At 42.3% G+C, this 16546-nt stretch overlaps 1 protein-coding gene across 7 annotated transcripts in view; it reads left to right on the forward strand.

The window, feature by feature from the left end:
- The window catches only part of LOC115205280 (fibroblast growth factor 13), a 195874-nt gene extending 183422 nt beyond the window's left edge, over positions 1-12452 (forward strand). For all 7 annotated transcript variants that reach the window (XM_029771077.1, XM_029771079.1, XM_029771078.1 and 4 more), the window contains 2 exons: positions 7504-7702; positions 10557-12452. In XM_029771077.1, the coding sequence (XP_029626937.1) occupies positions 7504-7702; positions 10557-10693 (336 nt within the window). In that variant the 3' untranslated portion in view covers positions 10694-12452. The remainder of the gene's footprint in view (positions 1-7503; positions 7703-10556) is intronic.
- The last annotated feature ends 4094 nt before the right edge of the window (positions 12453-16546 follow it).

Genomic DNA, 16546 nt, shown 5'->3' on the forward strand with positions numbered 1-16546 from the left:
CTTCTTCATCTGTCATTTAGTTCAGACACAGACCAAGACATAGAGAGACAGTACAGACACCCTGGGGGCTCAGTCTGTCATCAAAGGCAGAACTGAATGCAGCAGACACGGCCTCTCCCCTAACGGTCCTTGATTTCCTTGGCGTCTTGTTAGAGCAGACTGTCGATGACCAGGTTAACGACAAAAGATATTTAGCAGCCTGCATGCATATACATATACAACTAGGACACTTTAAAAAAGCACCAGCAAGGGGGCCATTTTGACACCAAAGGGTGTTTTTTTTAATCGTTCTGAAATTTTAGGACTTTGTCAAGCAACTAGTTACCGACGTACACTGAGTATGCCAAACCATAGGAACACCTTCCTAATATTGCATTGCAAATGACAGTATAGCCCCAAACCTAGGTGACTGAGTTAGCCGTTTGGATAAGGGGATTGTAAATGTAAATGACAATTGTTTTAGATATATTTTACCTTATGATCGCTGGAGACAAATGTGAAACCGGTAATATGACAGTAAACTGCAGCACATCACCTTTTCTACTGTGAAGTTTAGGAAATGCTGGCCTTATCAATCAATTAAATGTATTTATTAAGCCCTTTTTTTACATCGGCCGATGTCACAAAGTGCTATACAGAAACCCAGCCTAAAACCCCAAACAGCAAGCAATGCAGATGTAGAAGCACGGTGGCTAGGAAAAACTCCCTAGAAAGGCAGGAACCTAGGAAGAAACCTAAAGAGGAACCAGGCTCTAAGGGGTGGCCAGTCCTCTTCTGGCTGTGCCGGGTGGAGATTATAACAATACATCGCCAAGATGTTCAAACGTTCATAGATGACCAGCAGGGTTAAATAATAATAATCACAGTGGTTGTAGAGGGTGCAACAGGTCAGCACCTCAGGAGTAAATGTCAGTTGGAGAGAGTCGAAAACAGCAGGTCCGGGACAAGGTAGCACGTCCGGTGAACAGGTCAGGGTTCCATAGCCGCAGGCAGAACAGTTGAAACTGGAGCAGCAGCATGACCAGGTGGACTGGGGACAGCAAGGTGTCATCAGGCCAGGTAGTCCTGAGGCATGGTCCTAGGGCTCAGGTCCTCAAAGAGAAGAGAGAGAGCATACTTAAATTCACACAGGACACCGGATAAGACAGGAGAAATGCTCCAGAGGGGTCGGGAGACACTGTGGCCCCGCCCGACCAGGCAGGATATAACCCCACCCACTTTGCCAAAGCCCAGCCCCCACACCACTAGATGGATATCTTCAACCACCAACCTACTACCCTGAGACAAGGCCGAGTATAGCCTACCAAGATCTCACCTACGACACGAACACAACCTGCAGGGATGTAATGAGTTGATTTATGATTTCTAGAAAGTTTAAAATATATGCCCAGTCTTCACTGTATTTGGGGCATGTAGCCTATTTGAATCATTATGGAACACAGTCACAGTTTAAACCTGGAGCCTGGCGCACGGTTCACGAAGACTGGTCCGTTGTCATCACAGTTCCATGATTAGTGAGGATTATTAGGACAGATTTTTAGGAATACTGTTCAACCCCTATTATAAACTACTCTCACCTTCCAATATTTCTAGTTTTTTATTATTATTCATGAGTACTTTGATAACCCTAAATAATATACAAGGTCAGAGTATTTTTAAATCTACCAAATTCGTGCAAAACCTTTTTACGAATATACGTGTATTAACATGACTTTCTTTAATTGCAGTGGCGGAACTAGACCATTTCAACTGGGGGGGCCAAGCTGGGGCCAGTTGTACTGTTAGAGGGGCCAGTAACATTAGATGTTATTGTTGTCATATGGTTTTCTTCACTGTATTGCAGCATTAGCAGGCAAAATACCATGTTCATAATCATTAGTGTTCCGCGTTGCCACTGTCTAATAATGGATGTAAAAAAAGAATGATAGCAAAAATTTGTTATGTAAAAATTATTTCTTACTCCACATATTCTCAACCGTTCTTTTATTGTCTGTCGAGAAAATGAAAAGGTACACCAAATCTAAAGGGATGGCTTTAGATACCTGTACTGAAACCCTATGAGAAAACTGTCAGCCAGCAACTGGGAGGGTTTTCAGTGGTTGAATTACATTTATTCAGCATGCGCAAGGGAGCAACGCTTGCAAAGCCCATTACGCACCTGCAGGTAAGTCTTAACAGTAGTGGTGCGTGGGTAAAATCACTGGGGAAGCCAAGCCAGGGAAAAAAAGCCATATTACAACCTATGTGTTGTGATAATTACGTTGTTTGCTCTATAACCTGTTAATTTATGTTCCTTGAGCCCGTGATGTATAGACCTAAGGCCAAGACAATAAGAAGACACAGTTGCAGAATAAATTCAACCACACCTTTGTTTCATCACAAAATCGGAGAGCGACTTCTGTTTGGTGAAGTCCACAAAGCATATAGCATGTAACAAACAGTTACATGGCCTATAGCACGGTCAAGCAAGTTAATGTTTCCAACATTTTCCGACTTCTAAACAACTATAGAACCATGGAGAGTTACCGCAAGTCGCAAAGAAAACAGGAGCTGCCTCCACTATTCCAGCACCACTTCAACATCATCCAAATTTCGCCTCCCTTGATAAATAAAAAGTACAAAATAATAACCAATCAGCGTTGAGCTAAATTGAGTGAGCTCAACTGTGAATGATCCTGGCGCACCAAAAAAAGTGTCAAGGGATCCAATCACATAGGGCTATTATTTTATACTTGTTTTTATCAAGGGAGGCCCTCCAATCACATAGGGCTATTATTTTATACTTGTTTTTATCAAGGGAGGCCCTCCAATCACATAGGGCTATTATTTTATACTTGTTTTTATCAAGGGAGGCCCTCCAATCACATAGGGCTATTATTTTATTCTTGTTTTTATCAAGGGAGGCCCTCCAATCACATAGGGCTATTATTTTATTATTGTTTTTATCAAGGGAGGCCAAACGCTCACTGGCTTCCGTTGCATTCAATGCTATGGGCGGCAACAATGTCATACTCTTTATGACCAGACAGCATCAGATAGATGGCCTACACATACAGAGACAAAGGGCCGCTGTTTATCTCGCTCAGATGCATTCAGCCTCTTTAGAGTTGAAGGAAAATTATGAAACACAGAGAGACGAAATAAACATTATTTTATATGTGTTATTTTATTAATTTTGTTAATTTTTGGGGGAAGCCTGGCTGAATACCAACTACTGTGAAGTACGTAGGAAAGCGTACATTTCCTAAGTATGAATAGGGTCCTTAGCCCTTCTAGTGTTCTCCTTCGGTGTCATGGTAGCTTAGCGGTGTGCCAGGGTTGAGCTGACAGGAAGTCTCCATGGAGGTGCCATGTCACCGGCGCCGTCTGACAACAGCAGTGTTCCTGTCACCACGGTCTGGGCCAGGGCTGGCTCTGGGAGTGACAGGGACAAGGGAGGATGAGAGATGAGATGAGAATATTTATCTACACTGAAGGTGTTTTCACACTTGGTCCATTTCAGACAATTTGTGAACTCAGTGTGGTTCCCTTAATTTTTGGGGGTGGAGTGTGAACACTCCAAATGATCTCAGAACCCTCAAAAGAGCCCTGGAAGAAAACCAAACTGAGACCATTTTGAGAGGTAGTCTCAAAAGGGCAATGTGAACACAAAGCTCTCCAGGTTCGCTTGTCATTATTCCCACACCACACAGTAGACTACTGCAACACCGTTTCCCCTGCCATAACCCCTCACACTGGTGAGAGAAGATGATGTGCAGGTTTGTGGGAAAAAAGTGTGCTGTTTATGGATATTAATTAGAGATTGTCAAGGATGCACAGAAATTCAAAAATACAGTTTTGTACTGACACGATGCTCAGATTATTTGTTTGCAATATGTTGATCTATAGATATGTTGATCTAAGATAGCTTCATAAGCTGTTTATTGATTGTGGGGTTTGAATAGTGTGAGAAGACAACATATTTGGTGAGAATCACAACATAGGGTACAAAACCAAGGTCCTTGCTAATATGTCCCAACTCTCACATTACACCATTGAAGTTGCCATTTAAAATGGTTAAGGTAAGGGTTAAGTTTAGGTTAAGGTAAGGGTAGGGGTTAAGGTTAGGATTCAGGGTAGGGACGTCCCAAGGATTTCAGATAACACTAACCACAAAATCAATGCTAGCACAACGCTACATCAATGCTGAATGTCTGAAAAAGATCTTGGTTCCTTTCTAAACATAGCAATGTGAATGCAAAGAGGACTCAGACCATAAAATAGGTGAAGTGAACTGGCAAAAGAGTTGAGTCCTCATTCAAAGGCAGTGTGAATACACAGAGAACGGAGTTATTTTCTTCAACTGTGAGTGTAGAGACTCCAGCCCAGAGTGGGAGTGAATGTATGACTACACAAACATGACTACACAAACACGAAAATGTGCATTTAATCTAGTGTTGCACTCCCTTTTGTTTCTTTTTGAGGAATAATGACGTTGAATAGGAACTCTCCAGAGAGTAGTATTGTGTTGGGAAAGCCTGATGGCATTATTGATGACTGGGTGACTGATAGTCAGTGGTGTAAAGTACTTTAGTAAAAATACTTTAAAGTACCACTTGTCATTTTTTTTGTATCTGTACTTTACTATGTATATTTGACAACTTTTACTTCACTACATTCCTAAAGAAAAGAATGTACTTTTACCTGCTAAGCATTCAAATTGTAACGAGTTCTTTTGGATGTCAGGGAAAAGCTTCATTTTCCCTGACACCCAAAAGTACTCGTTACATTTTGAATGCTTAGCAGGACAGGAAAATTGTCTAATTCACACATTTATCAAGAGAACATCCCTGGTCATCCTACTGCCTCTGATCTGGCAGACTCACTAAACACAAATGCTTCATTTGTAAATTATGTCTGACTATTGAAGTGTTCCCCTGGCTATCCGTAAATAAATAAATCAAACAAGAAAAGCATGCCCTCTGGGTTTTATGGGAATTTGAAATAATTTATACTTTTGATACTTAAGTATATTTAAAACCAAATACTTTAAGACTACTCAAGTAGTATTTTACTGGGTGACTTTCACTTGAGTCATTTTCTTTTAAGGTATCTTTCATTTTACTCCACTGGTGATAGTTCGTCATGATCACAACAGATATGTGGTCCAGGACCAGTCATCCATCTTATGACTGACATCCACTGTGGTACAAATTAGCAATTCTAGCTTGTCCCAGTCTGAAAAACATGTCAATTCACTCCTTTCTAAAGCGTTTGCCAAGTTGCCATAGGACTGCCATTATAGTTTAACCCAGTGTAGTAAAATATTTTTTCCAGGTTTTCCTTTCTTCCTGGTGATTACTTGATTGATCAATGTCATTGATTTACCAGAGTCCACATGCCTGTTGTGCGAGGCGGGAGAGAAATTAGAGGTTCTATTCAATCTGTGAAGATTAGATTCCGCGATAGAAAAGCAACGTTTTCTTCCCATTGAGCCGACAGCATTTACCGTGAACGCAGTCTCCGCTAAAACGGGAACATGGTTTAAATTTCACGCTGCAAAGCTGAACTTCAGTGATGCGGATTAAGTAGAGCCCTAAGGGTAGCCGATCCTACAACACCCAAGATTTGCCGAACATACAGGTAACTTTTTTTTTTTAAATCATTTTTTCGTGACTTCCAATTGGTAGTTACAGTCTTGTCCCAATGCGGACTTGGGCGAGGCGAAGATCGAGAGCCACGCGTCCTCCGAAACATGTAATGACTCCTTAGACCGCTGCTCCACTCAGGAGGCAAAACATACAGGTTCTTAAAGTGACAAAATAAAGTCAATTGGTTGCAAGTTATTTTCTCCTTCACCATTAATCAAAACCTCAAGACTTCGGTATTAAGCCTAGCCAAGGTGCACACAGGAGAGACCGACATTTAATATACTAACAAAAACAGGTTCTGGTGCAGGGTCAAGGGAAGCACTACCTAAACATTAATTCAACTTCAAATGAAGAAAAATCTAATGTATTCTCTCAACTTAGTCAGCCAGTCACACACTAACAACCAGCCTCATGGAAACTTCCCCCTCAAACAACAAAGAGATCTTATTTAAAGAAACAGTCAGCCAATGAAATGACAGGATCAATCAATCAATAAGGCAGAAGCGCGCATCATAAGCAATGTCGGCTCATTGTCACACCTGTGACAGTTGTCCCAGGTGTAAATTAGTTCCTGATTAGACAAGAAGAGTGAGAAACCAGCATAACTTCCAACCAAGTCCAACCCCTGGTTTAGTTTAATGGTGTTTCTTCCACTATAGACTGAATGCATAGATGGTTCCCAGGCAGAAAACAGTTGCAAGGTAATTAGGAGATGACAGAGAAAGCAGGAAGAACAGTGCTTTAGTACGGTAGTATAGCAGCGGTTGTCTCAACAGATAATTCCATCTCCCTATATTATAGAAAACTACAATAAAGACGACTTCGCAAAATGGTGTGCAATACACACAGGCACGTCTGCTTGTGAGGACGCACACACACACACACACACACACACACGTATATATATACACACACACATGCATATACACACACACACACGTATATATACACACACACACATGCATATACACACACACACACACACACGTATATATACACACACACATGCATATATATGCACACACACGCATGCATATACACACACACATGAGAGAGAGAGAGAGAGAGAGAGAGAGAGACTAGAGGACAAAAGAGTCCCAGCAGCCACCTGTAGATTATGTTCTGTGTTCCTTAGAACAGCCAATTCATTAGTGGATGAGAGACAGGGGAGCCTCTGCCTGGACATTACATAACCTCTGTAAAACACACACACACACACACACACACACACACACACACACACACACACACACACACACACACACACACACACACACACACACACACACACACACAGACACAGACAGACAGACAGACCATCTGAACCTGTTGATTCCCGCTGCTAGGAGAGGGCAATAGTTTGGTGAAGGATTTACTAATACATAGTAATCATGTCTTCTATTACAAAGCATCTGCAGAGGGAACATCCTCCTACAAATGTCATTATTAATTGTCCCATATATTATTAAAACTGCAGAGTAAAGTTATAATTAACGTTTAATTAATGGTACTTTGTATCTATGGCATAAAGCTATGAATTATTTGCTGCAATGATGAACATAGAAGCTTTTGAAAATTCCGTGGTAATTCGTAAGCATTGAGAGCTGCATGTCTTGAATCAGATGCTGTATAAGGATCGTTCAACCCTTTAGTGTGTGTAAGTGTGTGTACTCTCTGAGCAAGGGGGTGCGTTTGAGTCTTGCCTTCACCTCCTGTTCTTAAGTAATGATGCTTCATATCTCAGTGCCTCTCATTTACTAAAAATCAAGAGATGAGAAGGACTCTTAAAACCTCCCTGATCAGTGTCCCGCCCCTCTCCTTCAGCCAAGGCTCATCCTGTCTTCTCTCTCTCCCTCCCTCTCTCTCTCCTCAGGAACACTTCACCCCGGAGTGTAAGTTCAAAGAGTCAGTGTTTGAGAACTACTACGTGACCTACTCCTCCATGATCTACAGACAGCAGCAGTCTGGTAGGGGCTGGTACCTTGGTCTGAATAAAGAGGGGGAGATAATGAAGGGAAACCATGTAAAGAAGAACAAGCCAGCAGGCCACTTCCTTCCCAAGCCGTTGAAAGGTGAGTCTGTCCATCTTTTTAACTATACGGTGCTTGGCTCTATTTTGAAGACAATGGAGAAAAATGGGGAAAGGTTTCTTAGGAAACTTTACTTTAAAAAAGAAGTTTGTTTATTATTCTCCCAAAGCCGTTACATTGCAATTGAACGTTTATTGGTGATTCACTATGGCCTGGAGCACTGAGCTTTGGCAGCAGTTATTTGTATGAATGGGATACTTTCCCCCCAAAAACACAAGGCTTCTCTTTGATTAAATGTCCCTGTTCCCTTTACCTATTCTCCCTCTCTTCCCCTCCCTCAATGTGGGTAGTATCTCCCTATGGCCTGGGGAAAGGCTGCTCTCAGCTACCTTGCTGCTGAGTGTTCTGCTCGGAGGTGATGGTGTGTAGGCAGGGCTATTGAGCGCTTCCCAAAAGCGATTCATACTTCACTGGAGCCAGACAGTGGAAAAGGCAGGGGCAATGTCCATGGCAAAAAGCTGCGGGAATGATAAAGTTCTGCCTGTTTTGAATAGTGACAGCTAGGCTTTTTAACGCTAATGTCATGGCCAACCAGGCCAGGTGCCTCATGGGAGGAGAGGGAAAGAGGGGGTATGATTGGGTGCTGGATAGATGGATCTGTTCATGTTAAAAAGGCCAAACCTCTTTCATCTAGATCAACACACAGGCTTACCTGTACGAGAAAGCATCAGTACTCCACTTCCACAAGATGAAAGGATGAGCTTTCAGATGAAAATTCCTCCTCAAAGTAAAAGAACCACTAGCGACCCAAATTACTCAACCGACGAGAAATGAGCACCGAGCGGCTAGCAATTTATGTAAAAAAAATCTGATCAGACGTTCAGTCGTTCTGTCATTTGGATCTGTCAGTTCCAAGCTCCTTTTATGGTTACAATTTACAGACTAAAGAGAGAGTGTCACAAATACATTTTTATCCCGTTCATGTACGTTCTGAAAATCATGGTTAAAAAAGTCAAATAAGTTGTACTGCCTAAATGAGGGCAGGAGGGCATTGGAGATGCACTGGGCATTGGATCCCTTTCAACCCCTTTTCACAAGGGCAGAAAGGCACAGCAAACAGGCAGCTGTAATGACGATGGTGCTTTCTCTCCCAGGTTGGCTGGTCTGCTCTTATCCACCCACCAATCGACCAGTAGCTCATTAAAAATCCACATCTCTGCTCACTGAGATCACCGGGTTGCATTTAACAGCCCGACCGGGGGGGGGGGGGGGGGAGAGCGAAAGACGGGGGGGGGAGAGAGCGAGAGAGAGAGAGAGGTATGAAGGGTGAGTGAGAGAGAGAGAGGTATGAAGGGTGAGATAGAGAGAGAGGTATGAAGGGTGAGAGAGAGAGAGAGAGAGGTATGAAGGGTGAGAGAGAGAGAGAGGTATGAAGGGTGAGGGAGAGAGAGAGAGAGGTATGAAGGGTGAGAGAGAGAGAGAGGTATGAAGGGAGAGAGAGAGAGAGAGAGGTATGAAGGGTGAGAGAGAGAGAGAGAGAGAGAGAGAGAGAGGTATGAAGGGTGAGAGAGAGAGAGAGGTATGAAGGGTGAGGGAGAATGACAATGTGTGGGAATAATAGGAACAGGAGTTGTTGTGCAGGATTGTTTTAAGATCGTTTCATGTCAAGAAACCGCAAATGGCTAAATAATGTAATCATAATAAAGGAAATAGGTGAGCTCGCTTTCATCTCCAGAAAATGTTAAACATTCAATACATTGCTTTTTGCTTTCATTCTGAAACTACAAATCAGGCCAAAAAGGCACATTTCTCTCAGAACCCAAATGCCAGATCTAGTTCTTCGATAGGGGATGGAGAGAGAGAATAAAGAGAGAGAGAATAAAGAGAGAGAGAATAAAGAGTGAGAGATAATAAAGAGATGGAGAATAAAGCGGGGGAGAAAGAAAGAAAAAAAGTATTTGTTCCAGCAGCTCATAAAGATCCAGAGGCAGCAGCAATACCAGCCGACCAATTAAGGAGCCGTCTCTGCATTTCAACCATCTCCACCAGCAGCTCCTCGCTCCCCCTCTCCTCTTCGCTCTGGTTCCAGTCCACGAGTCTCAGCCCACGGCCTTTAATTTTACCCATCCTTGTGTGTGTGTGTGTGTGTGTTAAGGTGCTAGGTCAAAGAGGGAGAGATACAGTAGAGAGAGAGAGATGGAGGGATGATTGGAGGAAAGTAAAAGCGTATATGAACTAAGGATGACCGGCCCAGCGGTGAGATGGACCCTGACCTCTAGGTCATCCTTCCTGAATAATAGTTCCTTAATGCCGTGGATAATAAGCCCAGCATCGATCCCACACAGCTTCCACTTAAGTCCACTGTTGATTGACTTGTTGCTTTGTGTGTAGCCTGCTGTTATCACCAAAAAAGCAAGGCAATGTCAAGCACCAGGAGGGCCGCACATTAAAACACTCTGGCTGTTTTAGGAGTGGCTCCTAAAGACTAAAGAGATCAGAACTTCTAAGGGGACTGGTGTTTCTTCTGAAAGGTTTCCGCGATGCAGACAACGCTGCTTTAACTTTTACAAGCTCCTGAATAACTAATGTAAGGCAGTATCTATAAGTACTTTCTGCCCTCTAAAAATAACTTGTCCTGATATTGTTTTGGTGCATATGGCAGGGGTGTACATTCTGTTATGAGCTACAGTGACAGGATCAGAGGGAGTTGAGCAATAGAAGAGAATAGAATATAACTTGGTCCGACCAAAGAGGAAAATGTGAATCTCCAGATGGACAATACAATTATATTCTAGTGTATTCTTTTGTATTCTATTCTACTGCTCAACTCCATCTATACTAGCAGCCATGTGTCTTACCATTCTCCTGTCTGTCTGTCTGTCTGTCTGTCCCACAGTGGCCATGTACAGGGAACCCTCCCTCCACGACCTGACAGAGTTCTCGCGCTCCGGCAGCGGCACGCCCACCAAGTCCCGGAGCGCCTCGGCCGTGCTCAACGGAGGCAAGACGGTGAGCCAGAATGAATCCACGTAGCTGGGTGGTGGCGTGGCGGGCCGGGGCGGACGTTAGAAGACACCTTACCTCCAGAAGAGCGTGACTTCCAAGCAGACTTCTCTCTCCAAAACCATTGGCGGTTCAGGACAACTTTACGACTACTAAACACCACCACCAATCAATCACCACACTCAATTAGGTTCCATTCAAACAATCTTTCTTTATCTTTCAACAGCCAACCAAATTACACCGTGGACTTTGTTTGCAAAACGCTATGCTATTTTGAAACGCCATATGAGAACCCCATTTTCTGTTGGTGACTCTCTGGTGGTAATGACTGTGTACCAGTTAGCTCATCTTTTAAGGTTTCTTACTTCCTGCAGATAACGACTTCTTTTACTTATAGGTCCTGGTCATATAGACACCTACCCGGTCTTATCCTACCCGGTCATATACTACCCGGCAGGCAGGTAGGTGAGGGGCAGGCAGGCGGTCAGGGAAACCGGTGAGGGGCTGCAGTGGGTAGAGAAGTACCCTGTTTCTGTGTGTCACCCATGATGCTTCTGTGAATACGAAGCCGTTCCCCACGAGGGAGTGCTGCAAGCTGCAACCGCAGCCAGATATAACAGTAGCTCTCCTGCACACGCTCAGAAGAGATTTGAGCTCTCTAGCATAGAACTAAAATAAAGGGAAAAGCGTGTGGCACTCTGAGCGACGACACCATAGCTGCAACTTTGCTTGCTAATTTTCCAAATTAGCGGAGAGCTTTTTATTTTTGATTGTTTTCTCCCTCTTGTTCTCTCGCCCTCTTCAGTATTTGTGTTTTTGTAGCCGTCTCCACAGTTAAAGGGGTTCCAGCACACCAAAGACAGAGCTGAAAGACTGTCCCTTTAAGCAGTCAAGCCAAGCCAGTATACAGGCGCAGCTGGAGGTGTCGAGTTATTTTTAAAAGTGTACATTTTTGATGAGAGAAAGAAAAGTGAACAAAGAGAATGAGGAAGAAAGGAAGTAGGAAGGCTTGTCAATGTTCTAAAAAGTGTTTTTTGCTGAAGGGAAAGAGGCTATCTATTGCTGGTGAGCTCTAGGGTTGAGTTGAGGTATGAATCGACTGTTCAGTGTCCTTTTGTTTCTGTTGTGTTACATTGTATTCTGTCTTCAGTCCATGGTCTGTTCTCCAGTCCAGTGCTTGTGTCATGCCTTGCCCCCTCTCCTTTTGTTGGCTCTTATTGGCTGATTCAGTTCACCATATAAGGATATGGTGATGACCCCCACCCAGGACTTGTTTCGTGTTTGAGTAACTTATCGTAGTGACAATTTTCTAAATAAATGTAAAAAATACTGTGGAATTTTAGGTGGCTTAAACATTTTATAGGATATGTCATGTTTGTAAAAGTAAAAAAACAAACAAAAAAACGTCCCTTTTCTTGCACAAAAACACGGTTGTGTTCAAAGACGACCCTTTTGGTGGGCTAAGTACTCTAAGTTTCCCTTCGGCTACATACCTTGTTCATATGGAACATGCTACTGGGAAGCGTGTTTTTTTTTTCTTCTTCCGTTTCCTTCGTTTTTTTAGGTGAACCTCTGTTGCATGGGAGACAGCGGGGAACTCTGGACTACAGAGCTATAGTGCATGATGTAGGCTATGTGTATTAACCCCATGTTGGATCATGTGTTCCGAACTACCAGGATAAAACTGAAAAACAACCAGTTCAGCCTGCTACCTTCCAAGTTGTTTATTATTTGTTGTCTGCACAAAATGCACTGAATAAAATGTTTATATTAAGATATACTTTTAAAACGTGTCTTCTCCGTTCTTTTTTCGTGCTAACGTACTTCACACACTTCTGTCCATTCTGTTCACAGCAGATCCAATGCATCATTTCCGCTAAACATTTCTGTAAAATTGAAGTACATCCCACATTGTACAAGGTATCATACCAGTACATTGAATGGGATACTATACCAGTGAATAAGAAGATGAAAAATCGGCACAGTTCAAGGTAGATAATGATGCAGACAGGAGTTGTAATGTTGTATGTGTGATATGTAGCTAGGCAGGGCTGGAGTACGATAACCTAACCCTGCTGGCCCTGAGGAGTTAATGAGCTGAGCAGAAGAAAGCCAGGCCATGTCCTCCTCCTATCCTCTTATCCTATTGGCCTCTGGACACAGATGAATCACCCGGAGCCACACACACACACACACAACCAGGATTGGGATTTAATTGCCTGCAGAGTCAAGGCTCCAGTACAGGCTTATAAAGCCCTGGCCTCACCAGCCCACAGCCAGGGCCCATTCTACCTAATGAATCAATATCTCCAATTGACATCTGGAGCTGAGGATGTTTCCTGGAATAGCCCATGTGATAGAGACACTGATCCAAGGTCAGTTTACAATTTTAGACCCCAATGGGTAAAGGTGCACTATGCAGAAATCCATCCGCCATTTCCTGGTAGCTAAAATTCTATTAGTTTTCCTAATTTCAGTGTGTGACAAAACAAGCAAGTATAGTGCATAGCTGTGGGGTTAAATGCTGGGGGGTTTTCTTCACAAAAGTAGTGCACTGGGCCTTTATTAGTTCTGTATTAGCAGACCCATATAGCAGTCTGTAGCGCGGCTGTTTGAAGCTGGTGTACAAAACAGAAACTAAAAGAAGCAAAAACTAAACTCAAGAATGGGAAGCAGAGAAATAGCGCACATAGAACAGATTTAACGCTTCTTAGACTTGCTTTCAATGAGAATGACAGATCTAGACTTGACAGATCCATTTTCTATGTGAATTTGATCAGGTTGCCCAAAAAGTTACATATTGCAGCTTCAAGGTTAGGATATGGGAGGCAATGTCTACTCAGAACTCATAGCACAAGACAGCAGAATCCTGAGCCATCAGTATGTTTACTCCTCTAAATGAGGAGCCTTACACGCACAAGCCTTGATGTAATTAGTCCCGACAGAGGGTCCACTCCCATTGGATGGGGAAATGTCTGGCCTGCCTGGTGGAACACTCCAGTTAGGCAATGTGTTTTGCATCCATGCCTGTCTGTGGAACGTAATGCAGCGCTAATGCTAAAGCTTACCGTATGCTTCCCAGCTGAAACCGTTTTTATGACGAACATATCTTATGACAAAATGTTATGACGTTTTTGTTCGTTTTGGTCTTCGGCAGGTTTACCGTCATCAGTGATTGGTCAGCAGTACTACTACTAGTGTTTGTTTTCATTCGAGGAGAGATGACTAGTTTTCATGCACATTTGTCCACTTGAGAAATGGAGACGTTGGGACTATACAGTTTTATCTGCTCAAAGCATAGTTCTGAGATATTTAGCATCAAGGTTTTCCCATCCCAGATCTCAGAACTGTTTTGTAGTGAACTTATTTAGGGGGGGGGGTGCAATCGCAGAGAGAACCTTATGGTTCTGAAATGTCATTCTGCGTTCAGCCATAAGATTCTATCTGGCACAGAATGTTACATTTATTTCAATAGATAAGTACAGACATGTAATTATAAAATAAAGAGAATACCCTTCTTTCTAATCACATCCTCAAATATATTAATTCATGTTCATCACACATTCGTTCAAGCGATAGTTCCCTAAAAGGGCAAATACACTTATCCTATGGATAATTAGCAACATTGCCAAAGATTAGATCTAGATGAGCAAACTGATATATTTTTTCTGGTCTCTGACACACAAAGTCAGTAAACTACTTGTTATTAATCAATAAAATGTGGTAAGTTTTAATTTTTGTAAAATACCCCTTCCATGGAAGGTTTTGTATTGCAATAGAACAGGACAAAAACAGCAATGCCTGTCCTTAGGGCATTTAAAGAAAATTTCACAATTTTTCAACTTCATATTCATCATTTCCAGCGCCATCCCAAAATCAACATATGTGCGAATGGCACATTTCTATGTTTTGTACTAAAAAAAAAAGCTAGAGATAAGCGTTTCCAATGACATCATCGGTGTGCATCACATGATTTTAACCAATTATGAGAGGGCATTGCCTACTAATTCTTTTTTAGTTCCAAACATATGCTAGAGATGATGAATATGAAGTTGAAAAATGTAGAAATTTCCCTTTAAACAGGCACCTGTATTCATGCGTTTCTACCATAAGGAGCTTAAGTTATGGCCATTCTTCTGAAAAAGTGGTGAAATAAACAAATAAATCAAAGTAATTTAAAAAGAGGACCCAAAACCTATGATAAAGGATTTGGGACAATAAGGTTCTATCTGCAAGATGTATCGTTTTAAGATGAGTATTTTTCAAGTCCCAGATCTCAGTACTGTTTTGTGATGTCTTCTCTTTCATGGCTCAATAAGTATATCACTTTACATAGTTATTTTTGATTGACAAGCCAGCAGATAGATCTGAAGGTTCTATCAGATAGAACCTTATAGCAACAAGTTAAAGGTGTTTGCACAGATAGAACTTTCAGATCGTAAATGAACTTTTTCAAAAATCGGGCAACATACGGTATCGCACATGTAAAGGACCACCTAAAGAGCAACTCTACGTGAAGAACTCATTTTCACCAAAATGTCAACTAGAACCTTACAGTCCCAAGGTCATAAAATACTGCACCAAACATCCTAGATCTAAAAATTGCTTGAATAAGACCTACTTGGCAAAAACGTCAAAATGAAGTACAGATTTCTTGATTTATCTCAGATTAAGTCAAGTCTATTTTGAGGAAGTGGATATGTTGCTGCGGCGCCTCGGGACAAATAGTAATATTGCCGCTTTCTTTCAAGTGAAGGGAGTATACGAGGCAGATGTTTTGCTAGGAGAAAACCAAACCTTGTCTGCGGCGCCGTTACCCTCAGCGAGGACAGACAGAGCAGGAGGTTGACCTGACTCGTGAGACGATGACACAGAACATAACAGGACTAATGAGGCCCACGTCTCCTTGACCTCTCTCTCCCCTCTCGTCCCTCCCTCAAACAAGAGGTCTTGTAGATGATCAATAGCCTCTGTTTGGGTGTCACTGTTACGCTCCCCAGCAAGAAAACCAAAAATTGTCACTTCAACAGGAGGAACTATCAAAGAGTCACTGACAACAACCAAAACAAAACAGGTGGGATTTTAGGAGGGGTTCTGAAAGTTGACTGGCAACAAGAACTGGGACCTAAAAGACACCCACCATGAGCACCCACTAAATTCACCCAAGAACAAGCTAACAAAAACAGGCAAGATCAGATAAAGAATTGTTTTTCTTGAAATTAAATATGGCGAGCCAACTTAAGGTGATGAACCTCCACATCTCTCAAGACAACTGGAGGACTGGGCTAGCCACTCTTAAATATCACCTGGGCCAGCACAGGTGAAACACATTCTGACTAATGAGATGGACAAAGCTAGTACAGGTGTAACACATACTGACTAACGAGGTGACACCAACTGGTGCGCCCCATGTGCTAATGCGCTATCGACGAAATATAAATGGAATAACCAAAGCCTGTAACAGTCACCAACTGAGCATGTCAGGAATTATAGGGGGAAAATACATAAAACCATAGCTAGGATTACTAGGAAATGTAAGGGTTTCACCTAACATTTGATTCCTGAAGAATTAGGACAGATTTCCCTCGTAAAATAGATTTTAATCTCAAAAGGATCATCTTTATGAATAAAGGATAAATACATATAAATGCGTGATCATATCAGCTCGTTGCATTGTGACGTGCCATGCCATGCAGTGGACTAATCTGCATTTGCAGGAGTGTTTACAAGTGTCTGCTGGCTTGGCTAGCTAGCCTCTACTACTGTTATGTCCCCCTGTCATTGGCTCATTAGAAACAGGTCAAATTATTCATCGCCTCTCATTCGTCATACACCATGACCAAACTTTTATAAGAGCACTACATTACACACTTACAATCTCAC

The sequence above is a fragment of the Salmo trutta genome, chromosome 13 (assembly GCF_901001165.1).
Source record: "Salmo trutta chromosome 13, fSalTru1.1, whole genome shotgun sequence".
NCBI lineage: Eukaryota > Metazoa > Chordata > Actinopteri > Salmoniformes > Salmonidae > Salmo > Salmo trutta.